We start from the raw sequence: 22445 nt of genomic DNA, 5'->3' as shown, positions 1-22445 counted from the left end.
AGGAGCGATCCGTCGCGCCCCCAAGTGGACGCGGACGGGTGCAGTGTGCGCTATTGGAGCGACGCTATTCAAAGCTTCCTCTGAAGAAAGTCAGCATTTTTTTTTCACACATTGAGGAAGCTCGCCTCTCTTAAGTTGCTATCAGGGTTTTCCGTGATATTAACAGGAGCTTACGTGTCGCTTCCATTCAAGTAAACTCGGCTTCTCCACGACAGATTCGAGCGAGGCGCCTCCTCCCTCCGCCGCGACTGCTGTGGTGGAATGAAATACTCTCGATCGTCGGCGCCACATTTTTTTTTTCCAGGAGTTCAGTCATTTTATCTTCTTTGAGGTATGTCTACTTTGTTTTATTCCAAACACGCCTTTAAGGGTTGATCGCGTGAATAAGAAACGCTGCCACACTGGGAGAAGTGCATTTGTGGCTTTACGGAACTTTAGATGACGAGGAAACCAGAGGCGATATTATCTGAAAAACAAAAACAACAAAAAAAAAAAAAAAAAAAAAAACGAAAAAAAAACAGGCCAATATACTCAATTTTTGTCGTAGCGATCTGTCTTAAGGAGCGCGACGGATGACTTTACTGGGGGAAATATGCCCGTCGTTGTTCTTGGACCTGTCAATTCGTCTAAGTGGTGCTTTCACATTTGTAAATCAGCTCTCACGTTTTGTGATTATCCATGTCAAATAGTAGTCTTGCAATTTATGATCTGTCCAGGGAGAATGAATCAGGCAGAACCTGTTGGAGTGGCTTGCAGCAAGCCTGAGCGGAGCAGTTCTACAAGCACTATATGGGAAATGCCAGGACAAATAAAAACAAAAGCTCCTATTTTGGATAATAATAATAATAATAATAATAACAATAATAATAGAAGTCAGTCACTGATGGTGTAGTGGTACACATGCCTGACTTTGGCGCAGGCAGCATATCTACCCTGTGACTGACTGGCGACCAGTTCAGGGTGTAGTCCGCCTTGCGCCCGAAGCTAGCTGGGATAGGCTCCGGCTCTCCCGTGACCCTTGTGAGGATAGGTGGCTTGGATAATGGATGTCTGGATAATAATAATGTATGTATTTCTTTCGGCTTGTCTACTCTTTATCTTGTACAACAACAAAAAACAATAAAGAAACACACCTTTTGGGAAAGGAAGAACCCTTCACAAACAAAAAGAAATCTCACTTGTTGAAACCAATATTACTTATATTATTATAAAACCAATATTTGGTGTGGGGCGGCCATCTGCCTCGACTGGTTGTATTGAATGAGGTTGAAAAATCGGGCGATATAGATAATGATAGCAGAACCAGGGGTAGAAATAGGACTGATTACTACGAGACATACTTTTAATACTAATAATAAGTATGTACGTATGTATGTATGTGTGTATGCACTTCTAATACTAAGAACAAATAATGCATTATCATTTGTGGTTGATGCAGCACGGTGGAGCAGCCGTAGGGTGTTGGCCTCACAGTTCTGAGGACCCGGGTTAAATCCCAGCGCTACCTGTGTGGAGTTTGCATGTTCTCCCCGTGCCTGCGTGGGTTTTCTCCAGGCACTCCATTTTACCTCCTACATCCCGAAAAACATACGACATTAATTGGACTCTCTAAATTCCCCCAAGGTGTGATTGTGAGTGCGACTGTTGTCTGTCTCCATCTGCTCTGTGATTGGCTGGCAACTAGTTCAGGATGTACCCTGCCCGTTAACAGCTGCGATAGGCTGCAGCACTCCCGAGACCCTGTTAAGGATAAGTGGATAAGAAAATGTCATGTCATTATCCAAGCCGCTTATCCTCGCAAGGGTTTTGGGTAAGCTGAAGTCCATCCAGTGAGCTTCGGGCGATAGGCGGACTACACCCTGAACTGGTCGCCAGTCAGTCACAGGGCAGATATCGATACTATCACTGAGCAGGAATCCATCCCACACAGCCCACACCAAAGTCAGGCGTGTGTACCACTACACCATCAGTGACTCTTGCTAAGAAAATGGATGGCTATGTGGTTGATGTATTCTTCCAGATAAGAACTATACATTTTACCATACCAAGATCAGCATATTACTATGAAGTCATCTCAAATATTATCCTTTCGAATACAGTGCATAACAATGTCATCGATGTACTATGCAAACTACCGGTAATCTAACTAAAGTAAAGCCACATCGCAACATCAAGTAATGTTGCAAGTCTTTGAAGCCTTACACTGTCTCAAGTATTATTGTGATACAATGAAAGACCAGTATGAATTAAATTTATTCCCTAGATTGAAAATTTAGTTTCTAATTTGACTGCAGCTCACAAGACAGGAAAATAAACTTTAAAGCCAAATAGTTCAACAGTGGGGTAATATTTTGGAAAAATTGTTCATCATGCACCATTGCTGGTTCCTGTTGTCTCTCTGGCCACCACGCATGAAAATGTATCGTGACAACTTTGAGTTATATTCACCAAGACACACACACACGCACACATGCACACACAGCAATGCATGCGCCCATTGTATGCTGCAGAACGAGGCCAGAATGAGCTGGCACTTGCAGAATTTGGACCACTGAGGCAAACTACGTGACAGGTTGGATGACTACAAAATCTCCCTACGTGCTCCCAGGCTCATCCGTTATGGCACTCTTTTCTGAAAAGATGAGGAAACACTCGCACACACACATGCAGACACACACACACAGACACACGCACACACACACGCAGTCAACTGAAATTTCCATCCATCCATCCATTTTCTATCCCACTTATCCTCACTAGTGTTGCAGGTGTGCTGCAGCCCATATCCATATAAAGAAATAACCGTTCACACTCACCTTCACACCTATGGGCAATTTAAAGTTTTCAGATAACCTCATATTCATATTTTGTGGACGTGTGAGAAAACCAGAGTGCCGAGAGAAAACCCACACGGGCACAGACAGACTCCATGTGTTGCACTTACAGTCAAATTGCCCTCGTGTGTATTAAAACATTCGTTAATATGGCTTGAAATGATGTGTTTAATTTTACAGGCTCTACCGGTAAACTGAGGACTGAGATGTTCTACTCCTGAATTGCAGTCTTGATCAAGGCTTCCACCACCAACACATCATCATGGCGTCAAATATAATTGTGCGTATTAATGCTATCACCTACAGCAACCAAGGAAATTGGGCAAAAGAGAAACCGATATGTCACTTACTGGAAATTTTTTTGAGACAGGTTTAACAACTTCTGCTCGAGATTAATCAACGGCTCAATGATGGGTGTTTCTGCAGAAGAGGAATATTGTGATGGTTATCAAAAGAGGCCCTTTTATTTCAGATAAACTTTATCTTTGTAGCTGTTTTTAAGACTTTTTAGACTAGATATTATTTTGTTTATCCAGTGGAAACCCCGAGGTCATACCGTCTTTCTTTGACCTCAGTTATTCCAGAACAAATCTGTTCCAGGGTTAAATAGTCAATAATTGTACAGGTCATTTAATCACATTTGAAGGCTTGTTGCTATGAATGCAAAATCAAAAAATGCTATGCTATGTTCTTCACATCTCACATTCTTCCGTTAACATTAGTTAAGGGTTGCACCACCTTTTTAAAAATATGCTTAATGGTACATTTTTTAAATATATACAGAGAGTCCTCGGGTAAAGACGGTCTCGACCTAAGACGTTTCGACTTTACAACGCCAGTCCCCCGTTCCATTGTCTGCCTAATGCTTGTCCGTGTTTGTGCGCCGGGAGTATCTTGGCATTTTTCGCCCTCCTTTTTAGACATTATCGCCCCAAAGAAGAAAGCTGTGTGTTTTAGCAATGCTTCTGAAAATCCATTACTATGGAAACGAAGCTCAAGATCTTTAAAAGATTGGACAAAGGAGAAACACCAACACCACCAGTGCTTCAGTTGGCCGACCATGGTGACAATTATTAAAGACAAAGCCAGTATTTTAGCGCATGTGAAGGGTTCCGTTCGTATGTCGGATGTAATGATCACAAAACAAGGTTCTTTTATACTTGTCGAGATGGAGAAGGTTGAGGACCAGGTTCCTTCCCAATCTCTAATCACAGCCTCCCGTTCTTCTTCTCCAGCCACCTCTAAGCAGTAATGCTAAGTACATCATCTTGTTTATTTCAATGTATTTGTTTATACAAAGTATTTTGATTGAATTCTGACTTTAATGGTGGAACCCAACTTAAGTCTGAAGCAATGGATCTGAGTCGTGGACTGAGGACGCCCTGTATATCAAATTAAAGAAACCCTGTTTTTTTGGGAGCACAAGCACTATGATTGAAGCATTGGACTTTTTCTTCAAGAATATGGTTGCAATGTGACGTATGAAACCAAATTAAGTCGTCCCCTGATCATTTTGATTCGACACGTCCTATCAGTGCAAAGCAGAAAGGCATTGAATAGCACCCACACTGTTGTGTTTTTTTTTTATCTGTGATTATTTTTAACTGAGTATTTCATCCTTTTTTCTTAGCTGATTTGGAAGATTTTCCGCTTGTGCGGTGGTGACATTAAAAATGATCTGGACTACTGCTGTATTTCAGGTGGAACAACAATTTTCCCACAAACTGACTGTGACAGTCGTTTGCGCCGAGAGCGTCACCAAGGGAGCACTTGGAGACTTGTGTGAGCCTGCTTGATCTCCATACATGAAACTGACATTAATAATGAATCTTATTCACTTATATAACTCGCTTAGCACATCGAGCATCCTAATGAGCTGTAAAGCAGTTTTCCATTTCAGTGCACTCATGATGTTTTAAACAGGAACTTGACAATTGAACAGGAATGAGAAATTTTAAAGAGTATTCACCTTTTCATGCCTACATTTGAGATTTTGTTTTTGTTCATGAATGCAATTAAATGTACTTTTTGCAACTATAATTTGACATTGTGTTTGTGCAGTGGACACACCAGATCCGTATGTGGAGCTCTTCATCCCGACAGCGCCAGAAAGCAGGAAGAAGACCAAACACATAGACAACAACATCAACCCAAAATGGGACGAGACGTTTCATTTCATTTTAGACCCCAACCTGCAGAACATCCTTGAGGTTGGACTTCTCTTGTTTTATCTGAAACACTGATGCTAATATTGTTAAAAAAAAAGAAAAAAAACATTATTGGTACATTTGAATAGGATGACAATCGGCATGGTTCATGCTGCATCAGCAGGTGTTTAAACGTATACTTTTATACATATACTTGTTCTGGACAAGACTGGTTAGAAACTGGTTTCAGGATATAAAACAGGCGAGCCTAAACACGTCAATATAATGTTGTTCATACTCAGGTAACATTAATGGATGCCAATTACGTGATGGACGAGACCCTTGGGACGGCTTCCTTTGACATTGCCAACCTCAAAGTGGGCCACAAAAAGAAGGAGACCTTCCTCATTGGCAAAGTGAGGCATACACATTAAACAAACACTTTAAACTTTGTAATTCTCTGCAACATTTCCGTGTAAAAAGTTGATGAAAATGAAATTCACGTGTATCGAATGTCCCTCGTCATTGTTTTGCTAGGCAACCAAGGTCTACTTAGAGATGTTCCTGGAGATATGGTATGTTACTCAGAATAAGCATGTGCAAATATTTTTACCCATGAGAGAATGACTAAATAGAGACAGGATCATTCCTGGGATTTACTTACAATCATAGTTCACTTCCTTGAATTAATTTGTGGTCCCAGTCATTTCACAATTTTGTAAAGGTAAAGGAATAGAGGTCCAGACAATGACATATTTTTCTCACCACCACATCCTCTTTTGTCCCACCTGACTTAAATGGTCGTCTCTGTGCCTCCAGCACTAAGTTGGATCTACGCTTCAGCCTGGCACTGTGCGACAATGAGAAAGAGTTCCGGCACAGCCGGAGGGACAGAGTGATGCTGGGCATCAAGAAGCTACTAAACATGGAGAAACCTCGATTCCTTCCCAGCTCGCCAGAAGAGGTGGGCGTGTGTGTGCAATGTTTTCAGAAAAAGCTCAAAAAGTTTTTTTTCTTTTTTTTAGTCCCTTGAAGAACACATCAATAAGTATTTGAACCTGTAACACCTGTTTGTGGTGTGATGACATCTGCAAAGGGAGAATTGAAAGAATAAGGGGATGCGCAAGGAAGTAATCTAGACGTACTAAAGACTCCCCCAGAGAGATAGATAAACTGTACTGCACACTTGTTCCTTGATTTGTTGGAGAGAGTCAGCATTTGGTGTAGAAAGTAAAACTGCCGAGCCCAAAGCTACGGTATGCTCAAATTGCTTCTCACGAGCAGTCCGAGGAATGCTTAAACCCTTTTTGGCCCAGGCACAAGCATGCGATGCAATAGTCAGCCTCCCCTAGTTTCTTGTGTCTTCAACTCTATAAAAACCTGAGGTAACCCCACACTTCAGATGTGGACTAATATTCATTGCGGTTCAAAACGAGAATATCAATAACTTGACTGTTTGGAAAAGGGAACAAAACATTACAGAATCAGAATCAGTTCTGTGGGTCTCCATACCTGTTCAATAAAACTGCAGCTGTAGCCATCAATCTTGATGTCATACATTTTCTAGAACTAGGACCACATATACTGTATATATTTTGAAATGTACTGGAAATAAGCAGTTTTCTGTTTTGACCTGTATATGTGGAATCACATATAGGCTGGAACTTACCAAGAGGTGCATGTATTATCATTGTGGGGCTTGCCTGAAAGCCAAAGCAAAGCCTGCTTGGATTTAATTGCTAGTTCTCCTATCAAAATACGACTGACAGAAAGTGTTCAACATTCTGTTCCTGTTCCTTGTACAAAGTTTCATTTTCTTCATTGGTGGGGATTTTGCCTGATGCCCTTGAGGCTATTTGTAATCTGCAGCCAGGCTTTGTCATGTTCATCATGTACAGGAAGTTCTTGAGAAATTAGATAACTTGCCAGTGTCACAATGTGACATCTTGTTTCTTGGCTTTCTTGGAATGATGTGTGAATATTTAAACATCTGCTTATGACTTAACCACACACTGACACAGGAAGCAACCATTTACCATGAGGAAATTGTGGAATACATATATCAGAAGTCACTTACATGATGTTTAGGTGGCGGAGGGAGCGAAGAGAAGTTTGAAGACGGAAGGATAAGATAGCGGGAGCCTCATAAGCAAAATGATTAAACACGCTTCCACTAATGATAACGTTACTCTTGTGTCTGAGACAGGTACCAGTTATCGCTATCGCGGGTTCAGGCGGTGGCTTTCGTGCCATGGTGGGCTACTCGGGTGTGATGAAGGCCCTGTTTGAGTCTGGAGTCTTCGACTGTGCCACCTATATTGCCGGTCTCTCCGGATCCACCTGGTGGGTACTCCTTTTTTTAATACTCCCTTCTTTCATACTCCTGTCCAGACCATCATATCAGTAGTCCCGAATCTCTGGTCCGCATATCGGTATCGGTATATGGAACATTTGTTACCGCACTGCCGTGCTTAGATATGTTCTATACTAAAGTGCTCCATTACTCAATCCTCTCGATTTGGGTCTCTAGGTACATGTCCACCCTCTACTCGCACCCTGAGTTTCCAAACAAGGGCCCGAAAGAGATCAACAAGGAACTCATGAACAGAGTCAGCAGTAATCCTTTGAGGCTCCTCCTGCCCCAACATATTACCAATTACATCCAAGCGCTGTGGACCAAGAAGGCCTCCGGACAGCCAGTTACCTTTACTGATGTTTTCGGTATGCTTATAGGAGAAACACTCATACCCGCGGTAAGGGCTGCATGAAACATCTTCATTGGAATTCCTTTTCTGTAATATGAGTTCAACTACATTAGTCAATCTTTTGATTCTCCTTAGAGGATGGACATCAAGCTAAGTGACATTCAGGAGAAAATAAACCAGGCGCAAAGTCCTCTTCCCCTCTTTACGTGTCTGCATGTCAAGCCAGATGTTTCTGAGCTCATGTTTGCAGGTAACTATTTGCCCGCTCTCATAATCTCATTATCAAACTTAAATCGGGACCTTCAAACAATTTTCTTTCAAAGCGTGACAAGTACGCATTTTGTATTTTGTCTCGACTCTCGTCTTGACACTGAATCTTGTCCTAGGAAATACCTTGGTGTCAAAAGCTATCTTGAGTATTGGGACTTTTCTACAGCAATAATTGGTATAATAATAGTGCGAGTGAATGTTTGCGTGCATTTGTGTGTCTATTTTTGGTGATATGCCCGGAGTGTTTGTTGCTCTTCCATGTACAATATGTCATACAAGCCTGAACAAATGTCGTGATGACAAGCTACTTTTATCGTGTCTGTATGGGTCTATGCTCTTTGTTGGCCCTGAGGCCCATTTCAACCTCCTTGTTGTATTAAATAGACAAACATCAGACACTAAGCCCCCCCGCCCCCCGAAAAACAGTGCTACCTGATTTTGACCAAAATTCCTTGATCAACTGTGGGGAAAATGAACAACGGCCGTCTAGATTCTAACATTCATCCTATTGAGGTTCATGGACGAGCTGGAGCCTCGCTCATCTGACTTCGGGTATGTGGTGAGCTACTGTACACCCTTAATTGGTCGCTTGCCAGCCACAAGACACATAATCAGTTGACAAACAACCTTTCGCACCTGTAGACCATTTATTCTTTTAATTACCCTTACAGACATGATTATGTAATGTGGGAGGAAGCCGGAGGACAAAACCATTTTGAAACAACTGCCTTTGTGGCTTCCTCCCACATTGCACAAACACGCATAATAGGTTCATTGAAGATTCTTTTCTGTACGTGCTCTGTCGTTGACCCGCGGCCAGTCAGAGGTGTACGCTTCCTTTTGCCCACAGTCATCTGAGAAGCTCCAGCTCAGTTTTGAGCCTGAACAGGATTAGTCGAATGCATGAATGCCTGGATGGATGCATGGAAATTACGGGTGCCTCGTGAATCAGGTCCAGCATACAACAATTCAAGTCTTACACCGCGGAAAATCGTGAATCCCAATTCCGGGATGGCCGGGCTGCAATGGATGTTGAGTAGGCAACATTTATCACACAGTGATAGCGAGCAAACGGCAATATCAGAGAATATGTGCCATTAAGTCAAGCAGCTTTTCGTATTATATTTACAGCTCATTTAAAGTGCATGATAAGTTCTTTGAAATGGCGTCCTCAATACATTTTTTTCCAATTCCTGTCGTTCCGATTAGTTAATGAAATAATTATTAGGCGTGTGAATTAAATACTGTAATTTTAATTTGTTCAAAGCTTTTTTTATAGTTGAATTGATGGATTGAAAGGTAGGGCATCCACCTTTACGTTGTTACCCCCGGCGGGGGTAGGGCGGTGGTGGTAGGGGGGAGGTGCACAGGTATCGCATGGATAAAATATTGGTGGCCCTTAACAATAATCAAGTTTAAAGCCTGATTTGTGCAAAGTTGTTAAGCATATCTTGGTGCTGACCTGAGACTAGAATAAGTCCAGAGATTTTTCACACCTTATTTTCTATTACCTTTTAGAAATGTCTTCAAATTTGAAAATAAAACAAAAGCCTGTCGTGATATGGTCGTCCGAGTCATGTGATCTTACGTTGAGATTTCCCTTGCAGACTGGGTAGAGTTCAGCCCGTATGAAATTGGAATGGCTAAGTACGGCACCTTCATGACACCCGGCCTGTTTGGAAGCAAATTCTTCATGGGAACAGTCGTCAAGAAATACAAAGAAAACCCTCTTCACTTTCTAATGGGTGAGGAGCGACTATGCCGCCCATTACAAGTGAAATTAAAAATACGTGTATTGAGTATACTGTGTCTGCGTTTGGGCTGTGGCAGGTGTGTGGGGCAGCGCCTTCTCCATTCTTTTCAACAGAGTACTTGGGGTGAAAAACACAACCGGAGGCTCCACCATGGAAGAGGAGTTAGGTAAGCACTTCTTCTTTCATCGTGCTTAGTACTTATATTGGAAATGGATTTGGATTCTGGGTTTGGTACGTGATAATTACACTGCAGGATGCTGTGAATAGTCACTTTTGGTGTGGTGGTAAATTCGGCTGACTTCCATGTTAAGTTCCCACTCAGTGACGGTATGAATGTGACTGTAGTGTGACCGTTTGCTCTGTGATGGATTGTCGACTAATAGAAGGTGTAGTTCACCTTTTGCCCTACGTTGCCTCCAACCACCCATGACTGAACATGTTTTTTTAGCCATTCTGAGCTGGACTTCCTGGAATGTTTCGGGTTGTTTTCTTGCTGCATAAACCAAGAGCGCTTGAACTCGATGGCACAAAGTGATGGCCGGGCATTCGCCCACACGATTTTCTGGTAGATAGCATTCATTGTTGCATTAATCACCGGTTCTGAAGAAGTCAATCATCCCCAAACCTTCCCACTTGCCAGTACCATGTTTGACTGTCGGCATGATGTTCAAATACTGTTCTTTTACAGCAGATGTAGTGCCCACTCACCTTCCAGGGCATTTAACTTTTGTCTCATCAGTTCAGGATATTCCTCCAGAAGTCTTGAGTCTAATCAAAATGTGTCTCAGGATATGTAACCCAAGCTTTCTGTCAGAAGTGGTTTTAGGAACGCTCCCATTTTTCCGCAGTGCCTTTATTATGGTTGAGTCATGAACACTACTGATCTTAGAGGAGTTCAATAAGAATTGCTGTTCATTGAATATCATTCTGGCTACTTTTGTGTCCTCCTGCCTGAGTCACTGTTGCACTCTTGGAGTAATTTTGGTTGTCTGAGCACTCCTGGAAAGGTTCACCACTATTCCCAGTTTTCTCCATTTGTGGACGCACAGACTGTGGTTCACTGGACTCCCAAAGCCTTGGATATGGCTTTGTAATATTTTCCAGACTGATACATTTCCATCACTTTTTTTTGCTGATTTGTACTTGAATTTCTTTGGATTGTGGCGTGAGATGTTTTTTTTTTTGACATCATGCAGCCTACATAAGCAATTTATTTTTTGAGTCAACAAATTAAACTCCTGGTTTAACAAGGTGGCAATTTTTTTCCCCCGTAGGGATAGAATTTTGTTTTTTTTCTGTCAATAGTTAAAATCATTTAGAAACCGCATTATGGGTTTACTTGAGTGGTCTCTATGAGATATTAAATTGGCTTGATGAGCTGTAGTGAAACAAAAGTTTGACAAATATTCCAAAAAATTCTAAAATCAGGGAGGGGCCAAAATTTTTTTCACTAGACTGTATCTATGCAAAATGCAATGCTATTTCCTGTGAATCAATGTTTTGAAAATATACAATGATTGTTAAAAAGAGGTCTACATGCTCACATTAAACTGTAATGTAGCAGGGCCATTCAGTGTGTGTGCGCATTTGTGTAGTGTGAGTCTTTCTTGTTCCCACAACAGCTTTTAAGTATCATCTTCCGTGGAATTTTCTGCTGTTTGTTTAGTTCTAACGCGTTTGCTTAGGATGACCTTTTCACGCACAGGCACAATGCACTGAATGTGCCAAACGTGGTAACGCCCCCATCCTGTTCAATAATGCATTTGTTTGTCACTTGTATTATATTTCTTGCCCCCTGGGCTATTTTTGTCGTTATGAAGAATTGTGAGAGGAATACCAACTCCTTTGGGCACAGCTTTGATGGGAACACTATGGAGCTGATTTTCAAAGGTTTGCACTTGCAAAAAAAAGGCTGGAAACCTGATGCTCATGCAGATATGAAGCTGATCTACCGATTAGACGCTTGTGATTGTGACTGCCAAATGCACAGAATTGCTGCAGTCCATTTTTTTTTCCTTGGAAAAGAGTATTGTGTGTTTATCCTTTCCAGTAACACTTCCAATTCCACTCCATTAAATATTTCATGTCTTATTTTACAGAACAGATTAAGCCACAACACATCGTGGGAGAAGACAGTATGGACAACGAGGATGAACCCCGCAAAGGTGAGGTTCAACTTTTGTGGCTCAGAATCCGTTAACTTATTAAGCCATATATTTGTAGCAAAATGGAAATTGTGACCATTTGCTTTTCATATCTGCGGAACATTTTCCATTTGCATCTATTGCACGTAAAGGCCAAAGTCCAGAGGATCATCAATGTTCCCTCTGTAATGATGTGTTTGCCATGACACTTGAAAAATGTTGGGTGAATAATGAATAAGGGGATAGGGGAAGGGAAATACGAATGAAAACTACTTAACATTTGCTCCAAAAGTACCTATTACAAAACACTGAACATCGTGCTTTGTTCTCTAAATTGCAGAAAAGCATTTAAACAGGAACACTTCATCATCTTGAAATGCTTGCACAAGACACGTTATAACGTTTGGAGAAAGCCAATGAAAAAACATTTCCCTCCTTATCTATCTATTTAGATAATAGCCAGATCTAGAGTATTTGAAAAGAGTGAGCACCCAAACAAACTTCCTCATTTGTCAGGTATTGCTACAGAGGTGACTCCGCATTGCTGCACTCTGCAATCTCATGTTTTTTTTTCTTCTCTTATGAAGCCAGGGAAATTTTTAAAAAACTCATACTGACTAGGCTGAAAGCAAAGTCACAACATGTTCAAGCTATGACGTCAGTGTACTTTCAATGATGGCTCATTTGTATCTGCAAGCTAAATTGTCTTTTTTTTTCAAACATACTTGTGTTCAGCTGGCACAGAGAACCAAGAGGCAGAGGACGAGTATCATCGCACTGCTCAGGCCAGCTGGGTTCAAAGGATGTTCACTTCGCTTTTCAGTGACTCGGCATTGTTCAACACCAGGGAAGGCCGCGCAGGCAAGGTGACCAAAATCACATCGCAAAAGGTCATCATCAGAAGGCCTCTATTGATGTGTGCATGAATCTTGGCTTCCCCGCCCACTTGACCAGGTGCATAACTTCATGTTGGGCCTGAACCTGAACACCAGCATCCCTTTCTCTCCTGTCAGCGGAGTCATCTACTCTGCACCTACGCCGGAGGAGGAGGTAGACGCTGTCACAGGTAACAACAACAAGACATACCGTAATTCTCTGCCTATAGAGGGCACCTGGTTATAAGCCTCACCCAATACATGTATAAAGGAAATACCATTTGGTACATACATAGGCCGCAGCCGTGTAAAAGCCACAAGTGTCCACATTGAAACCGACATTGAAACACGAGATATTTACAAAGAAAGACGGTACACAGAGAGTTTAACGGAAGCGCTAACCCTATAGCCACGCTAACAGGGCCGGTTTAAAAAAAACATTCTGGTAAAAATCACTGACACACGGCAGTAACACCCTAGCACAGCGCTAACAGGGCCGGACCGATTAAAGTCACTTCTTCGGCACATATATTCCACCGGTCTCACTCTTACCTTTTCCGCTCGAGTGTCCCCTTGCAGCCGTTAGAAAAAAATGCGCAAAGTAGCCGTATCACCGCATAAACCGCAGGGTTGAAAGCGTGGGAAAAAAGTCGCGGCTTATAGGCCGGAAATTACGATATTTTAATGACCAGGTGGATGCACGCTACAATTAAGTTTTGGGTCATCTTATTCCCATATTTTGATTATGCCACTTTTGCAAGTCCGATTTGTGTTACTGCACTCTTTATATTTAATCTATATTCCAATAATCCATACATATGGAGAAAGTAGAACAAATGAACTCAGAAATGAAGTTGCGTAATAGCGTGAGATGACAGAGGGAAAAAGTATTGAACACGTGAAGAAAGAAAGCAGCAAAAAAGGCATTGAAAGTCAAGTCAGCACATAAAAGGTATCAATGATCAAACGCAGCACCAGCACAACAGCGACCCTCGTGAGCATAAGTGATGAAGAAAATAGATAGATGTTGAATTAACATAAGGTCAAGGATATTAACAAAGCCTTTGCAACCTTCATATTTATAATGAAAAAATTTTAGATAGTCTTGATTTAAAGATTTAAAGTAAGAACGAAGGGACATATTAGATTACAACTGTCACTGTTTAATAAAGTCCTTGTTGTGTTGTTTGAAAAGTGTTCCCATACCAACAAATTTATGTCAGTCTTGTTTGCCTTATTTTTTACCTTCTTAGACCCAGATGAGTTTGACCGTATCTACGAGCCTCTGGACGTGAAGAGTAAGAAGATCCACGTGGTGGACAGCGGCCTAACCTACAACCTCCCCTATCCTCTCATCCTGCGGCCCCAACGTGGCGTCGACCTCATCATCTCCTTTGATTTCTCCGCACGCCCAAGCGACTCCAGCCCCCCGTTTAAGGTCCGACTCCACATTGTGTCGAGATAGATTTGTACTAAGGGATGTCACGCTACATTTAGGCAAATAGAGTACAGCTTGGGACACCATGGATTGCGTTATGTCTTTGCCTTTTCAAATATTCTTTTACATTTTAAATTTAATGAAAGCGCCGTGGCACCCCTATACATGACCCCATTCACCATTTGTAAATGTTCACACCAGGAGCTCCTGTTGGCCGAAAAGTGGGCGCGTATGAACAAGCTTCCATTCCCGAAAATCGATCCAAAAGTCTTCGACCGAGAGGGCCTCAAGGAATGCTACGTGTTCAAACCCAAAAAAGGCGAAAAGAACTGCCCCACTGTCATCCACTTTGTCCTGGTCAATATCAACTTCAGGCAATTCAAAGCCCCTGGTAAGTGTGTGCATATGGTGAGTTTTCCACAGGATATGTGCAAGGAAAAACATTCCAACAGTACGCCTTGATGCCATTTTACCGTAAAGGCGCATGAGGCATGTCTTCCTTGAAGTTACGCGATAATTCTAGACGGCAGATAATTATTTCTTGCCCGTTGCGCCCCATTGCTCACGACTTAATGTGTGTGCTTAAGGTTGCTGTGGTTATTAATGGAAATGATGTATCTTTAAAACAACATACATTTTGGAGTCTGGAATCCCATGCGGACACAGAGCGGCGGTCCGTGTGTGTGTGTTTTACGAGCTGTTTGTGAGAAGGATGGTTCCTTGAGGAGCCAGGTGCCGGTAGGGAATCTGTCAGTGCAGTGGGAGAGTTATGAGTAAACATGCCGTCTATCGCTGGCCATCCTCACAAAGTCATCCTCGCACCTCATCTCCATCTCATCCTCTCTCCAGTGCCTCTTTTCGTTCGGTCAGCTGTGCGTGCCCACATACTTCCGCACTCTGTTTATGGAGGTTCCTTTTTTTTTTTTTTTTTTGACTGTCAACAAAGTCCATAAATGGACTTCCAGTTTGCAACGTAATCCAGACTGAATGTTGAATCAGTTTTCCTATTGGTTGCTTCACTTTTCCAAATGACAACTTTTTCCTGCATGTTGCTTTTTTGTCTGACAATTCTGTGTGCAGCCGATGCGTCACGTGTAAATTTGTTTTACACATGGATGCAAGTTAGGCATTTATCTTATGATGGCAGCAATACGAAGTAACTGGGCCATTGTTAGGGTCGAGGTTTAGAAAGCTGACTTTTGGGAAACGGGTTGAGGATCAATTCCCACTCATTGCACTCTTTACAATTGACCAGGGTGAAGTGGGATAAGCTTTGTCCGGTTAATGCCTGGGTACGGACAGACAAAGAACCATCCAAACCCACGGTCACACTTATGCACCCGGTTCTGGGATCTCATGTGGGTTCTCTTCGTGTACGAAGACTTCCTCCCACATTCCCAAATTAAGATTCTAAATTGACATTGGTTACAAATGTGAGTGTGCATGGCTGTTCTCGATGGGCCCGCCGACTGGTTCGGAACCGGTCCAGGGTGCTACAAGCCTCTCGGCCAAGGTTAGATTCTACAGGCTCCTGCTCATGCGCAGCCCTAATCAGAACAACTGCTATAGAAAATTGATCCATGGAAAAACCTTCAGCTGCCGTGTAATGACATCCGTCCGACATAAGACCAGTGTCCCAAATTCTGCTTTTATGAAAACAATGAGTTTTGATTTCTCACATGCGCGCACGTAGGTCATGTGACTCGCGAAAATGGCCCCTGAAAACTCGTAATTGTCGATAAAACTCTTCTCAAAACACTTTTAAATGAGAGAGGATTTAACATCACATTGTCAAAATAGAGTACATATTACATGACCTATTGGATACATTGTTAATGCAAACCAGTGGATTTCTCCTTTAACAATATGATCGTTATTGTGCACTGCATTACATTAAAATGTGTTTTTAACAAAATAAAGACAAAATAAAAGTAATTCTGGAATGATCTGGTTCATGAAGTTTAGGTTGATAAAGTTATTGATGATGTACCCGTTCTGATCATATGATGGAAGGTGTTCCCAGAGGGACTGAGAAAGAGAAGGAATTGGCAGACTTTGACATCTTTGACGACCCCGAGTCGCCGTTCTCTACCTTCAATTTCCAGTACTCCAACGAGGCTTACACTCGACTCCACGACCTCATGGAGTTCAACACCCTCAACAACTTGGAGGTCAGTTCGGCTTTTCCTGGCTTGTAAATCTAAATGTATTTTTATTTAAACGGCTGCGATTGCAACGAGATCCATGACAAAATTTCTGAGGATTCTTCATTCACTGTGGTCATTGGGAATGTTTTGCATATTTGGATTGCCACTGTACAATTGTCACCATCATATTATTGTGCAACATTAAAACTTTCTACTCTTATAGTACAAGTTTAATCAGGTGCATCACTATGAAAGGGAAGCCTGACTTTCACTGACTGTAACTGAGTCACCTCCGGGCTGAGTGTGGAGGCAGATGTGACGCAATGGCCCGACAGATCACTTCCAAATCCCTCCACGCCTCCCGCTTTAAGGCAACATTTGGGATTCATCATTTCTTATTCCCATGCGTCCTCTACAGTTTTTATGTGGCCTTGACATTTGAGCCTCGGTGATAATAAAAAATGTTTGAGAACTTCTTCTTCTTCTTTTCCTTTCGGCTTGTCCCGTTCGGGGTCGCCACAGCGTGTCATCTTTTTCCATCTTAGCCTATTTGCTGCATCTTCCTCTCAAACACCCAGTGTCCTCATGTCCTCACTCACCACATCCATCAACCTTTTCTTTGGTCTTGCTCTCACTCTTTTGCCTGGCAGCTCCATTCTCAGCACCCTTCCACCAATATACTCACTCTGTTGCCTCTGAACATGTCCAAACCATCGAAGTCTGCTCTCTCGAATCTTGTCTCCAAAACATCCAACTTTGGCTGTCCCACTAATGAGCTCATTTCTAATCCTATCCAACCTGCTCACTCCGAGTGAGAACCTCAACATCTTCATTTCTGCTACATCCAGTTCTGATAAATCTTGCTATCGGAGGTGAAAAAGATGATGTCAAAATGGTGTACATAATAAGAATTGAACATATAACATAAATTATTATTATTATATGGACCCCATTCGTCTCCACTGACTAGTATGAGTGTGATGGCTCGCTGAAATTGTAATCTCGCCGTCGTAGCGTGCATGATGTCACTCGGGTGGGCTGCACCACTGGTAAATAAAAGGTTGAATGTAAACAAACTATCCTTTCATCGCTTTGAGAGCCTACATCTGCTGAAAATGTGACAAAGACGTACCGGTCGTCAGAGACTAAACGACGTTTGCCTGAATACACGAAAGAAACGCGTACGGAATACAAACACAGTAGAGCGCTGAGATCGACTGACTCAGGTCAAATAGTGGAGCGCAGAGTCCAAAGCAAACATGGTGAAGCAGCATTTAGCTATTATTACCTAAGTTGGCAACAGAGGTGAGGTCAACCCCAAGTGCGAATGTTTTTAAATCCAGGTTGAAAACTCTTCTTTTTTTCTCATGCTTTTTAGAATATATCCACTTTTTGATCATATTGCTTGCACTGGATGCGGTTTTAATTGTCTTTTTGTAACATTGTTTGTCATTTTTATTGTTTTTATCCTGTTTTAAATGTTTTATCTCTTTGTTTTCAAATGCCTTTAAGCATGTAAAGCACATTGAGTTACCTCGTGTATGAAATGCACTACACAAATAAATTTGCTTTGCTTTCCTTTGCTTTTGTTTTGTATTGCAAAGTCTCGAAATGAACATTGATCAATGATACTGCAGTTGTGCTGTCATTCAATTCACAAAATAGAATACATTTTTTTGTTTGTTTATTTCAAACGGAATTCAGAACAGAATTGCTGATAATAAATGTATTATTACCATTGTGAATCAGGTACTATTTGTTGGTGCTAATCCCTGCACTTGCTTGCCTCTTGTAGGTCATTAAAGATGCCATTAAAGACTGCATCGTGTCTCGGAAGGAGAATCCTTCAAACCGCACGTCGACCTTCTCCCTCAGTGATATACCCAAGAAGAGGTTCCTCAAAAGGAATCTTCATGGCAAACCCTGGACTCACCATGAAAACAACCAGTAAGGACCAGGAGCCTGCGACAAGATGGAGACTTTGGATTCACGATATGATTCCGTTTCGAGATGGGCATTTTCTTTTTGGAAACCGCCGATGACTTTGTATGTCGTGCTTTGATGCTGTTGCTGAATCGGACCCGAATGGGGTTTAGTCAAGAACTGTGACGTTTGCCGCTGAAAGCCTCGGAAACACACTGACATTTTTTTCACCTGACTTCATTTGCACACTGGGAAAACTGTTCGCGGATCGGAAGCAGCTGATGTTTTGTTTACTCCTGGCTAAGACTGGATGTCAACGCTTGTACTCTGTGTGCAACAAGTTGTTGGTATTCTATTTTTTTTTTTTTTTTTAAGAAACAGCTAAGTCACATATCAATGCTTTTATACCTTACTGCTTCCTGGGGTAAAGTACTTCCACATCTTGCCTCCAACATATGATATTAAATTTGCCTCGGAGCCTTGTGCTATATCAATTTGTTGGTTGAACTTCCTTCCATCTTCTTTGTGCCTTAACAATACGCAACATTATTATTTTTTTTTTCCGGAGGAATGACTCGTCTAAACACGTAAACCCGACTGAAATCATCCGAGAAGCTTGTCATCATTTGTTTGATGGTAACTTCTAAACACAGCGAGTGCTACCCCGCAAACATTTCAATGCTGTTTACTCACCTACAGGGAGGGAGGGAGCAGGGAGTGCCTCATAATAAAGCAGCCATTATACAAAAAAAAACAACACCTGATACCATAGAAACAGCCTCACTGCTTCTCTCGCCATTGCGATTAAAGGTGTGTTTAATATCCTGACTGTGTTGTTTCAGGCCACTTTTGAGATAAAGCCCCAAGTTTGTCATCCGGTGGCCATTTCCTCAAGCTCCCGGCACCTGACCGGGTTTTAGCGCTCCTCAACATGGCGCTCAGGTCAGATGAAGGGAAGGTCGGGTTGTGAGATAGCATCAGAAAACGATAGCTCTACTTCAGTGGAATTTTACACACTACACCCCCAGCTGTGGAAGGCCGGAATTTGACAGGTTACACCTCCACCTGCAGAGGCTCAAAGGGTACACGCACACCGCAGTGGAATTTTACACTGAAATGGTTCCGACCACTATTGTACTCATGTTTCTGTTTTCAATGGTAGCCATAAAAGAAGAAAAAAAACATTGTTAGCAAATGGTTTGCTAATTGTGCTGTTTCTCACTTTTTATGTTAGCTGTATTTCAAATTTTGATGTATTGTGTTGATGAATTCATTGTGTGGTAAATGGAAATGAGTGTGTAGCGCTGTTTGATGAAATGTGGACAGGCCAGAGGTTTTTACTTGTAACCATGGTTATTGTTAATATTATTACTAATATTTTAGAGTTCCTGTGGCACAATTCATCCTCAAATCTGTGTCAACGGTGTATTACTAGGCTGCAATAATCACATGTTATCAATAGGTCAAATGATTAGAATTTCTTAATGACTGTGATGTTACACATTTGTGTTCATAAATTGTCACAGACATTCAAACACCTTTATGTTGAAGTGTAAGGCATACAGAATACCATCTACTGTGGTATAGTTGCCGAAGGACAATTGTTTAAAGGAACAAATTAAATAAATGCATTTAAAATACCGTGTAATGTTTGTTGTTGAAAAAATCTTTGCTGTGATTTCATATTAGCAACAGCCTTCCTAAATAAGGCATTTTGTGTGAACTATGAGACAGCAATGGGGAAAGTCATGTCACAACAGCAAAGTCCAGAGAAAAGGCAAATTCCACACAGGCGGTCCTCACAACTGTGAGGCAAACACTAACCGGTTGTGATTCCACTACCAATATAAAAAAACGAATAAATCACACATTTGGAGCAAAAAATATACAAAGTGGTCAAACTCACGTATCACATGCTGACCATTGTGTATTTATGTAAACAATATAAATATATTTGTCATATTGTACAGCATCCTCCACTATTGCATTCCAATGGAAAGCATTTTTTTGCTCAAAACCCAAATGGGAAACGTACTTCCTCCCTGAGAAAAAAAATGTTATAAATACATAATGTATTGCCTGCACAATGTTGACATACAGACGTGAGTCTATTATATCCATCCATCCATTTTCTTAGCCGCTTATCCTCACGAGGGTCGCAGGGAGTGCTGGAGCCTATCCGAGCTGTCAACGGGCAGGAGGCAAGTTACACCCTGAACTGGTCGCCAGCCAAGGGCAAGGCAGATGGAGACAAACAGTTGCACTCACAATCACACCTTGGGGCAATTTAGAGTGTCCAATTAATGTTGCATGTTTTTGGGATGTGGGAGGAAACCAGAGAAAACCTACGCAGGCATGGGGAAAACATGCAAACTCCACACAGACGGGACCGGGATCGAACCCGGGACCTCAGAACTGTGAGGCCAACGCTTTACCATCTGAGCCTTGTATGTTGTATCATAACAGAAAGGCTATATTGAAGATGGTACCAATATAAGATGTTTTTCAATGCTGCTGCTTACTGGACGCGGGGAAGTACACACCCTCGCTTTTGTTTGTTCAAACTGGCCACGCTGTGATGAAGAAACACATCTGCCCACACACACGTACCACACACATACTGATAACATTCAGGCTGGCAGGAGGCGAGAACCAAATTGATAAGGAGATGCTGAGGCTACAGGAACTGCGATTTGGAATGGACGTTAACTGGGCTTCCGGATCCCACGGGAGTAAGCTTCGACCCCACCAAAACATTTGCAATTAATAAGTACTCTGAAGGCAAGTTGAGTGTATTCGGATTCTTATATGGAAACAAGATCACCATTGAACATAAAAAAAAAAAAAAAAAAAGAAAAACACAGGAAGAAGGAATTTCATCATGAACTTTTTCCCAGCGAGAGCAGCTGGGCAAATCCCGGGCCCTGTTGAGAATTCCTTCCATCGACATGCTGCCCGAGGGCACAAAGTCGATCCAAATGAACACGAGCAGCCCGCGGGCCACTTCCAAAAGTACATCTCATTAGTGGCGGGACATTGTTAATTCCAAATAATCCTGGAGCAGTCATCATCAGATTTATATTTATCAGTTTCTTACCGTTAAGTCCTGTCACTTCAGTTTCAAAAAATGTCCCAGTGGAATTATTGTTGACTACTGTTTGCACTGTCACAGAAACATCTTGATTATTATGATGAAATTCAAACTGGAATGACATATCAGAATCGATACAACTAATAAAAAGTCCAAAAATATGATTTCAGTTCATGCCAGTGGTGTGCAAAATCCCAAATCCCAGTCACTTCCGCCAATGTCTCCGAGCCCTTTTCCCACACAACACACGCCAAGTTCTCACATTACCCAATTTAATGAGCCGAACGCTCCTCGTGTGGAAAAAGCCAATTATGTGCTTAAGATACTTCTTCTTCTGTTGCACGGAGAGCATCTGTAAGGCTTGACAAATGCCTTGCGGACGCCGGCGTCTTTTAACTCTTCACTCGTCGCCTCATTTGCATGCCGTGCACCTTACACGAGAGGAAACGGCGGGCGTAATGCATTCCTCCGGCCGGGGCCTGGCACGTGAAGGTCATGTAGGTGCCTGTTTCCTCCGCGTTTGATGTGCTGAGTCACGCGCATAACACTGATGGGCTGGGGCACTCCTAAATGCCCTCAGTGAACACACTCATGACCCGTGCACGCAACGCTGGATGAGTGGGTGTGCGTGTCCCTGCTATGAACACACCAAATACTGCTTGTGTGTGTGTTGAAAGTGATTTGAGTGCAACAGTTGCAAACAGTAGAGCGCATGCAATATTAATTTTGATTACCCTGCGGCAGGAGGCCGACAGTCTAGACGGAGGAGAAAAAGGCAGCGAAGAACAAACATACAAAACAGAACCGATTTAGCTTCAGTACCTGTTGTCAAAACAGGCATTGTTGGTTCAGTGGTAGAATTCTCGCTTGCCACGCAGGGCATCCGGCGTAAAAACTGCGCCAAACAAATATGAACAATATGAGCCTGTTGTGACCCCGAACGGGACAAGCGGAAAGAAGTCAAATCACTTGTTGTCATAACAACGGCAAAAGAATCCCGGTTTTAAAAAAAAGGATAGCTTTGGGGGATGTGGGAATTTTGGTGTTTTAGTTTTCTGGCAGATCCTTCTCGAGAGTCTTTGAAAGTTCACCGCGTTGAAGTTCAACATGGAAATTT

At 42.1% G+C, this 22445-nt stretch overlaps 1 protein-coding gene across 2 annotated transcripts; it reads left to right on the top strand.

Moving 5' to 3' along the window:
- On the top strand, positions 1–19878 carry pla2g4ab (phospholipase A2, group IVAb (cytosolic, calcium-dependent)). 2 transcript variants are annotated; one of them, XM_061824966.1, is made up of 19 exons: positions 1–331; positions 3015–3114; positions 4535–4616; positions 4896–5044; positions 5284–5397; positions 5519–5556; positions 5801–5945; positions 7188–7324; positions 7512–7734; positions 7822–7936; positions 9564–9701; positions 9787–9876; positions 11810–11875; positions 12590–12720; positions 12809–12920; positions 13983–14167; positions 14369–14558; positions 16181–16338; positions 18110–19878. In XM_061824966.1, the coding sequence occupies exons 2-19, from the start codon at positions 3097–3099 to the stop codon at positions 18263–18265; spliced, it is 2247 nt and encodes a 748-aa protein (XP_061680950.1). In that variant the 5' UTR covers positions 1–331; positions 3015–3096; the 3' UTR covers positions 18266–19878. The 2 variants fall into 2 exon arrangements, with proteins under 2 accessions (XP_061680950.1, XP_061680951.1); XM_061824967.1 differs by lacking the exons at positions 1–331; positions 3015–3114 and having other exon boundaries at positions 4535–4614.
- The last annotated feature ends 2567 nt before the right edge of the window (positions 19879–22445 follow it).

The sequence above is a fragment of the Syngnathoides biaculeatus genome, chromosome 7 (assembly GCF_019802595.1).
Source record: "Syngnathoides biaculeatus isolate LvHL_M chromosome 7, ASM1980259v1, whole genome shotgun sequence".
NCBI classification, from domain to species: Eukaryota; Metazoa; Chordata; class Actinopteri; order Syngnathiformes; family Syngnathidae; genus Syngnathoides; species Syngnathoides biaculeatus.
The sequence above is the reverse complement of the archived record's forward strand: the minus strand, read 5'-3'. Positions and strand labels throughout refer to the sequence as shown.

Excerpts from the sequence above, each read along its gene's own strand:
- pla2g4ab (XM_061824966.1), top strand. Across the intron at positions 5,557-5,800 it reads GAGATGTTCCTGGAGATATG|CACTAAGTTGGATCTACGCT; the intron begins GTATGTTACTCA and ends CTGTGCCTCCAG. Across the intron at positions 14,559-16,180 it reads CAGGCAATTCAAAGCCCCTG|GTGTTCCCAGAGGGACTGAG; the intron begins GTAAGTGTGTGC and ends ATATGATGGAAG.